This window comes from Etheostoma spectabile, chromosome 5 (genome assembly GCF_008692095.1).
Source record: "Etheostoma spectabile isolate EspeVRDwgs_2016 chromosome 5, UIUC_Espe_1.0, whole genome shotgun sequence".
Classification (NCBI taxonomy): domain Eukaryota; kingdom Metazoa; phylum Chordata; class Actinopteri; order Perciformes; family Percidae; genus Etheostoma; species Etheostoma spectabile.
This window is the reverse complement of record NC_045737.1, coordinates 17,259,695-17,268,779: the sequence shown is the minus strand read 5'-3', so window position 1 is coordinate 17,268,779 and position 9,085 is coordinate 17,259,695. Positions and strand designations below refer to the sequence as shown.

At 36.7% G+C, this 9,085-nt stretch overlaps 2 protein-coding genes across 3 annotated transcripts in view; both read right to left on the bottom strand.

Moving 5' to 3' along the window:
- Positions 1 to 3,647, bottom strand: part of nipsnap1 (nipsnap homolog 1 (C. elegans)) — an 8,414-nt gene extending 4,767 nt beyond the window's left edge. The window contains exons 1-4 of the mRNA XM_032516790.1: positions 3,444 to 3,647; positions 1,793 to 1,920; positions 1,069 to 1,114; positions 197 to 291 (exon numbers count right to left, since the gene is read on the bottom strand). Of these exons, the coding sequence (XP_032372681.1) occupies positions 197 to 291; positions 1,069 to 1,114; positions 1,793 to 1,920; positions 3,444 to 3,526 (352 nt within the window). The 5' untranslated portion in view covers positions 3,527 to 3,647. The remainder of the gene's footprint in view (positions 1 to 196; positions 292 to 1,068; positions 1,115 to 1,792; positions 1,921 to 3,443) is intronic.
- Positions 3,648 to 4,743: 1,096 nt separating this feature from the next.
- lrrc74b (leucine rich repeat containing 74B) overlaps positions 4,744 to 9,085 on the bottom strand; it is a 12,249-nt gene continuing 7,907 nt past the window's right edge. For both annotated transcript variants that reach the window (XM_032515197.1, XM_032515198.1), the window contains exons 6-10: positions 8,850 to 8,959; positions 7,250 to 7,365; positions 6,698 to 6,776; positions 5,169 to 5,264; positions 4,744 to 5,082 (exon numbers count right to left, since the gene is read on the bottom strand). In XM_032515197.1, coding sequence (XP_032371088.1) covers positions 4,966 to 5,082; positions 5,169 to 5,264; positions 6,698 to 6,776; positions 7,250 to 7,365; positions 8,850 to 8,959 — 518 coding nt within the window. In that variant the 3' untranslated portion in view covers positions 4,744 to 4,965. The remainder of the gene's footprint in view (positions 5,083 to 5,168; positions 5,265 to 6,697; positions 6,777 to 7,249; positions 7,366 to 8,849; positions 8,960 to 9,085) is intronic.

The following is a 9,085-nucleotide window of genomic DNA, read 5'->3' as shown; positions in this document are numbered from 1 at the left end:
TAGTCTTGTTTTGTTTGAAAATACTTCTAACTTCAACAAGAAGTAACGTCACCCAACATCGCTCAGAGCACCTTTGAAAAATAAAATTAATTAACAATATTTGACAACTAATCAATTCATCTTTGCAACTCTACACTTTTCCTTATCTTTCAATCATTTTAATTGTTTTCTGTTCATGGTGGCACTTGCTGCTTACCAGCTTGGTCCTGTTCTCCGTACCAGGTATTCCAGCTTCCGACCACCTCACATGGGTAATCCTGGTCCTGATGGAGCCTGTTTTGCACCTCAGCCCTAAGGGCAGCATAAAAGGAAATAATACTAATTCTTCACACACCGATTGTCACTTTACCACAATGACCAACTAGAGGGTACTCAGAGAGAATAAAGTCCACAATTATCCAACTTTCTGTTACACCCAAAGACATTACCTCAATTTTACACTAAATAAATCTTATGATTCTGCAGGAATACTATGGAATAAAGTCCATCTTGTGAATATGGGAAACTCTGAAATAGCATCATGAAAATCTAATTAGCTGCTCTTTCATTCAAATCATTATCTTATCTAATTTGTCTAGCAGATTTTATATACAGTATAATCTATAAACACTCCATAAAATACTCTATGAATGTCTTCTATAAAGTTTCTTTTTAAAACTGTAGTGGTAGAAAGCAAAAAAATGCCAGTATTTGAGGGAGAGTAAGACTTCTTCCTACAGCTCTCCTGTTGCCCCTTCTTGTCACAGCCAATAGAAAGGCTCTCTCTCTCTGGAATGACATGTGATTGGCCAGCGTTTGCTGTCATGGGTTAACTTTTCTAAAGCCAGAAAACTGAGCCAAGAGGAGATGTAGAAGTCTAGTTTTTTCTCAGACCATTTGAATTAAAATATGCTGAAAGATTATGGTTTTTGTTTTTGTCCAAAAATGCCAAAAATGATTTGTCTAACACAGCTTTAAATGTCGTGTTGACATAAATCCGTTAAAACAAGAAACTTACTGAAAACATTACTTGATTGGCAGAGTTAATACTTTGTACATAGAATGTTGTAAAGCTTTGAACACACTCACTCTAGACTGTTGTATGCCTGCAGGCACTCTGGTTTGACATTGTGAACTGGAAAAAGAAAGCCAGACTTATCAGAAATGGGTGTTTTTTTTTCTTTTAAATACAAGCAACAATCAAATTCTTCAACAAAGTAATTTCACACTCCAATTCAGCAAAGCCTTCTACACACAAAACTGATACTTTTTCAATAGGTTATAGGCTACGGCTGATAGAGTGTTTAAATTGAAATCCCGACATGGTGTGACGTATGCCACAAAAAAGATCAAAGCCAGCGGAGAATGATAGATTTCTCTACGGGAGACAGTTATCACCGCAGACTCAAAAGAAAACCAGACACATTGTTGTGATTTTGCCTTTGAAAACTTTACAAACTTGACACACCACACAATTAAAAAATAACTTTCCGCCGCCTGTATGTTGCACATGTATGACGACAAATAACTTGTTACAGCGCAGTCCTGTGCTTGTCTATCATGTTACTTTCAGTTTTCTCTGAGGTCACTGAGGCCAGTATGGATTGAATGTAATTAACATCATGTATTTAGCCATTTTCTGTAGAGACAAAAGGATGATGTACTGTTGAGAGACTCAAAACAAAATCCATTTCATTATACCATTATAATATGATGCAACTGTATCCCATTCACTTGTGTTTGGCCCTCTGCAACCCCATGCATAAAGAAGATAAACTGTCCACTGAAAGTAAGTAAAAGATCTTGTGCCTACATTGAATTTTATACAGGTTGCTGGTCTCTTTCTTTGACAGCAGGTTGGAGTGGGCATCTTTCCTGGCATCGACTTTGTGCACAAATAAGGAACGGAACCAGCCTTTGTCGCTGCTCTCTGAAAACCTCCTACACAGAAACGAGATGAAAGAAAGTTTCACAAAGGCTCGAAGCAACAGCATTAAACGGAGAAGTTTTCGATGTTAAATAGAAAAACTTAAAAAGGAACATGGAGATATGCGTGACATATGGGCTAAAAGATAGTCATGCTAATATCTTTGATACGAAAAACATGCATGCTGTATGAGGGAGTGGGCTGAATGCCATAGCTTGTGTCTTCAGCACAAAAAATCTTTTCACCCACTCCAAGTGGATAAACTCATTCCTTTTAAGAGCTACTGGATTGTTACAATTTAAGAGGCTCCAATCAGTATTTGAACATGAATAGCGGTCTCTTAAAGTCAGAGAGCAGAGAACTTAGACTTGAATCTGTTGGTCTTCAGGCTATACTTTAAGGAAATGTCCCAAAGAAAGTAAATTAACAACAACAAAAATAGTAGTATTAAAAAAACCAGGGATAATCCAACCAGTAATACTAATACATTAAGGTAGAACTGAATTATGCATGGTTCATAAATCACAAAAACATGCCAAAAATATTATTGCTATTTAAATAAGTTTTATTTAGCTTTATATACAGAGCACATAGCTCCCACATCCAGCTGGACAACAATGCAAAGACATTTTAATGACTTCCATAGCTTTTAAAAAACTTCTTAAACCATTTTAAAGCTGCTTCAATGTCAACATTAACAGGATTTTCCAAAGGATGTGGAGGGTTGAACCAAGAACAGCCCCAAGGGGGTGGGCTAGTTGGTATCTACCAAGTTATGGATTAGGGAGCTACTGTATACTGTTCATATATTTACTTAAATGTGGCACTTTAAATGCATGTCTGTTAATTCACAAACACTTTCTAAGTCTTTATTTTATTATTCTAAAATCCACAAAGTTTCAAGGTCAGTGAGACTTCTCTTACAACAACCTTAAGGGCCAATAATGGCTTTAATTGAGAACTATAATTAGAATTTCCCATGGCTCCCTCTCAAAAAAAAAAAAAAAGAGGTATGGCAGAAATTAGTTTTTTGAGTACAGCCAGCCACAGACAAGATGCATACAGTGTGGAGGCACAGATACGTTGTTAGTGTTGCTTCACAGGACAAAGTTCAGAGGTCCAGCACATGATTAAAGCTGGTGTCTGGTGTTTTTATTAAGAATGGCCCTAATGCCTTAAGGTATTACTCGAGCATAATGTAAATACACGCACACACTGACTCACTTTATCATTTAGTCAATAAAATGTGTTGAGTGAAGACAAATATAATCTATGGAGTTCACAAAATCCTGGCTAAAGAAAGTTTGTTACGTTAGCTCACCTTAGCGTAGGCCTATAACAAACAGAAAAGTTTAAGTTTGGGAGTTCAATCTTACGTAAACGTAGGCATATATCAGATCTTAAAATAGCCTACTTGTTACTCAAATAAGCTTCGAGGTAATCATACCTAACTTAGGCTACCACAGGCCTTTTAATAAAGGCTTAGCTACATACATTAATAAAAATATTGAAAAAAAAAAAAAGTCTTTAACGTTACCTGGTCACTTGGTGCAGATTCGCAGAATACCTGTACACCATCTGTCCTTTACACCACACAGTAGTAGGCCTACTCGTGGCCATGTTGCTTTGTGCGGCAAAAACTTGTTGTGGCACGTAAACCCACTGATCTGGTTAATGTTTACCCCCCCCCCCTTTCCCTATCTGTGATGTTTTGACCTAAAGCCCGCCGGAGATGTAGAAACGTGCGTGACTCTGTGACGCAGCACGCACTGATCAATGCGCACAATCGATCAGACCTAATTAGCTGAATGTGCCTTTCAGTAATATTGAGCATTGTGAACATTTTTTTTGAAAGAAGTAAAAAGATACTTTACTAAAAAAAAAGCAGTAAAGCTCCTCTATGACAGCAGTGTCATGCTTCAATTGTATGCATAACCGTATTTTATTTAGCTGAATTTATTGTATAAATTCACATCCCACAGGCTACTTTGGATATCTGTGTTGTATATTTTCACAAACACAGAGTAAAATGTCTCATTTAGCCTATGACATGAACCAAACAATAATAACCATTAACTAAAATACCTACATTCTGCATAAAGTTAGTCATTTACATCTGTAAAATTATATTAAATAAAATTAGCCTAATGAGGAGTGACACCTTTCAGAATTAACTGAATTTATGATCTGGATTGTGGTAACTATAGTTTTGCTGCTACTGTTTTTGAGATTCGAAAGTCTAAAAATCTTTTTCTGCAAAGGTATTACAACCATCATTACATTTCACACCAAACATTGTTCCTTTTGCCATATAGTTGCACAAAATATAAAACTGAAGTAGGCCTACATTAATTTTCTCAACATTGCACTCAACAGTACTGATAAAAGTTTAGCTACTTTCCATCCACGCACGTAAATAATACAAATAGACCTAAGTCATGCAATGTAAGATTTTATGTACAAAGCAGATCAGTTACAACAACTGTACGTGTTTGTGTGTGTGTGTGTGTGGGGGGGGGGGGGATACATGTTTCCAAAGGACAGCTTACTGTACTCTGCTGTCCTTTCTAACAGTGGATCATTCTTTCGAAGCTGCTGTCTTTGTTAGACTAGTCATGTAGTACTTAAATCCTTTTTGTGGAACCCACTTTCACTTATTGTCATACATAATGCGGTGCTCTCTGATCCTCTCCATCATTCAGCCCACTGAAATTATATAACATCAAATCAGATCATACCTAAAAAGAATCACACTCAACACCTTTACATCAACACTATAGTTCAAGCACACACAGACACGTGGTGTATGCTATTTCTTTTGGAAATTGAACAAACTATCTCTGAATAATTTTTACTTTAAATTTATTGGGTATTTTTTACAAGTTTCACTTGAAACAAATACATGTCATTCAGAGGAATATGCTCTTGTGACTCTCATCTCAAATGATATCCTTCCACGCATTCATCCTTTGGCTCATCTGTCAAAATTGTCCACAGGGCTTTAGCAAGACTCCTACCATCTATCCTGGCATAAAGTACAACAATTACAGTAGCACTTTTCAAGCTTTTGCCTTGTTGAATGCGTCAAATCTGCCCCCGCGATTTACTGTAAGCGCAGGGAACATTTCTTTCACTGCCGTGTACAAATCTTCAAAATCCTGGTTCACTGTGATGTCCTAGAGAGAGCGATAATGGTAAATATGTTTAAAAAAAGAGAAAGATTCACAGAAAGTGTCATTGATGTGAACTATGTGTAAATTACCGTAAAGACTAATGCCTCCAAGGCTGAATCTGGATTTTCCTGTACAGACTTGAGAATCCCATAGCAGCCAGCATTTTGGATGGGGTTCCTACCAATCTGGCCAAAGACAAACATTAGAAATGTAAAAATATGGCAATATTGCCACAGATAGGGGTCTTTGCTGTGGTTTTAGAAGGTGTTGAAATAAGTTGTTAAGGTTATTATTTGGTTAGAAATTAATTTCCGGCCCAAAATAATCCTCTTTAGCCGGGAATAGTTCAGCAATTTCTGAAAACAATGTATTGGCTTTTTGGCAGAGAGTTAATATATAAATATAGTATACAGCTTAGTTCATTACAAAGACAGGAAACAGGGAAAGGGTTAGCCTGGCTGTGTGCACTGGTAACAAGTGCTCACAATCACGTATCTCCTTAATAAACAGAGACATTTAAAACTGAAACGCTCCATCTCAGAGTAATTTCCTGTACCTACTGTATGTCATGTGGCTTTTGCCACTGCCACACCAATCTAGGAGACTAGCACTAACCATGCTTACCCTAAATGGATTTTTTCAAAATGTTTTATACATGAAGCATGTAATCTTTGGTATAAAGATTACACATCACCGTTTTCAAAGGAATAATACGCTGGGCTATTTCTTTGCTGGGATTAGTAATTTTCTGTTGTCTTTACTGGTTGCCTGGCAACTAATCAGAGTTAATAAATAGTCTCAATTTTACAGTTCAATATTTGTAGGGATTAAACAAACGGTATTCAACGTGTTAATTTGTGATCTTTAGAGGTGCTAGTAGGTGGACTTTGTAACTGTTAAACAGAGCCAGGTTAGTGTTTTCCCTTTTATTCCCTGTCTTTATGCTAAGCTAAGCTAACTGGCTGCTAGAGGTAGCTTCATATTTAGTGTACATGCTGAGAATTGGTATTGATCTTCTTTACTACCGACATGTCAAGTAAGCATGTCAAAAGAACACGTGTATTTTCCCATAATGTCAAACTATTTCTTTAACTGACCTACGGCTAAAAATGAAAGCTAGCTATTCAAGGCTGAATTCTGGCACAACGATCATCATACAGTAGTGTGATTTAATGTGTAGGCCTTTTGTTCACATCAAATAGACCAAACAGGTAGAAATAGACTAGATGCAGAAGAAAAAGAAGGAAAAAGTTGCCAATTTCAGTAACAAGCTGCTATTAATGCAGATCTAAATTGGATATATATTTAAAACTTGAACTAACTGATCACATTTTTAAATCGTCAACTGCCTAAATGTAGCTGTTCATAGTGTGTTTTCAGACTTATATATTTTAACAAACACCCAAACTTTGTTTTCAGTTCAGGAGTGCACATGTCATCAATATTATTATATGCTCAGACTGTAACTCAGTTTCAGTGTCAGTTAATATGAGTCCCTGGGAGCTCTGCTTGGGCGCTGACATTAAAACAAAGTACAGTGATCCATTTATTTATTCCATTTTATCCACTGATGCCCCCCACAGTCTTTGAAGCTAGAACCAATCTTTCAACAGCTTACATTCAGGGATTTGATTGTCTTGTTTACTTTGATGCCCATGGCTAGGTGGATAGCGCCTTCAGGGGGTATTCTGTTGTTACTGTGGCAAGAAACAAAAAGAGAGAACAGAGAAAAAGTGTGTGAGGGAAGCAATCATAAAGTGTTATTTTATTTAAATGCCATTATTCATCCACGTAGCACAAATATCTGGAAGTTTGTGAAGCAAGCTTTGTTTTGCTTGAAAAGTTTATAAAAAGGCAGAAGAAACTGAATTACTTGAACATGGTCAATGGTTGCGGGCTCTTTTAAAAAAAAAAAGTAACCTCTGTTTAAGATCTATTAGTAAAACTACAAATCTGCTAGAACAAGTTGACCTCATCAAAGTCTCATTAAGAATATTTTGTCTTTGTTTTTCCTCACAGTTAGTACCAGACAAGAAAAAACATGTTATTTGCTTTCATTTGTGATTTATGAAAGATTGATCTGAACACAACTTGCAACCTCTGCCCTTTTGTAATTCAGCTACAGTAAAAAAATCAGATTACCAGATACCAAGAAAACAAAAGCTCATACCTGACATTCAACTCCTCCAAAACGGTGTTCTCTTTCAGAGCCTGTCCCAAAGCAATGGCTCCTTCTTTACCAAAGCCATTAAAAGACAGATCCACTGTTCTGAGGAAAATGTTTCCCTAAACAACAGAAAAGAATGTGTCTTTGGTAAATAAATGCATCAACAGGTAAAACTTGGACAAGTGAACAAGTTGATAACATAATTAACCAAAACCAAAGGAAGACCTTCATTTTAAGTGAGAGAGAAGAAGTATTGATCCTGATGTAATCAGTCTCTAAGGACCTACTGTAAATCAATCAAACCTGTCAGTGCTTCTACATAGTCTCTGCTGTGAGATGCTTAATGAATGCCTGGCCTGTATTCACAAAACAGGTTAAGCAAGTTAGCCAGGTTATGGTACACAGTATCAACCAGCATAACTGAATCATACTATTAAACATATTATACAAGTTTTATTTACACATTTAAAACAGTATGAACAGAATATATAATGATTTTATTTTTTTAACAGTACACTTTACTAACTTTCTAATACCTAATCTGGAAATCCTCCATGGCTTGTCCAAAATGTTCACCATAGCCCGTTGACCATTTGCTGTAAGAGCAATACTATGCACCTAAAGAGTTTGGAGGATAGTGCCTTTCCTTTAAGCCTTACAAAACATAAAACATAAGAGCAAAACGTAAGGAATGGATTAGACTGAGTGTTTGTCTGCACTCTAACGCTGCAACCGTTAGCATACCCAGCTAACTAGCTTACTACAGTGTTCTTACTAGAGTGTTAGACTACTTCCAAAGGCAAGGGGCTTCTGCAGAAGTGGAGCAAACAAAATCTGCTTGTAATTGTAATCTTTTCAGCTACACAAAAAAACATAGGCTATGATGAAAAACCTGCTTATGTTTACTTCCCATTTTTTTCAAAAATGACTGCAAAGTTCGAGTTGTAGGCTAAACCTGACACTGTAAACTGCATTTCAACTTTGTGGCAACAGTTTGGGTAAGACCCTGTTTCAATATGACGATGGCCGTTTTAAACAAAGGCAGGTCCATAGAGAATAGATTTTTCACCATCCAACATTTGGGATGAATTGGACTGTGAGCTAGGCCTTACAAACCAACATCAGTGTCCAACCTCAATGAATGGGAGAAAATCCCTGCAGCCAGGTTCCAAGAGCTTGTAGAAAGCATTCCCAAGGAGTAAAAGCTGTGAGACATCAATCCTTTGTGAAATATTTAACAACCACAATTGATGGGGGAAATTGGTGTATTTGTAAATTTTAGATTTGAGTCTAGACCTAATCAGTAAAGTGTCCTGAGAACTCCTGTCATAATTCAACACCATAAATAAAATTGAATTGAATTGAACGCAATTTTCTGGTGTCCACATGCTTTTGGCCATGCACTATGACTGATGACAAATTCAGTTTTAAGAAGTGCAATTTAATCTGACATGAGCAATGTCCTACTTTGGCTTCATATGATATGAGCTAAAAGAACTGTGCTGGTGTTACCTTTCTCTTTATTACCTGTAGATCCTCTTTTCTCTTGCATGAGCTAAAAAACTAATACAGTGTTCAAACTTCAAATGTCCAGATGGATTACCCCAAGGCCGTTGGCTAACATCATGGCTCCTCTCCCTCTAATGCAGTTCCAGGCCAGACTTAATGATCTCAACCCTGTATTCTCTGACAGAGATTCACCCAGGTGTTGCCCTTAGGATAGGAAGAAATAACAACAAATAATGACAACACGACCAAATACAAAGTTCCATTATTTCATTGTTAAAATGTCTAATATCCACAGTCAATTACAATGACTTGTTCAAAACAAATATCAGT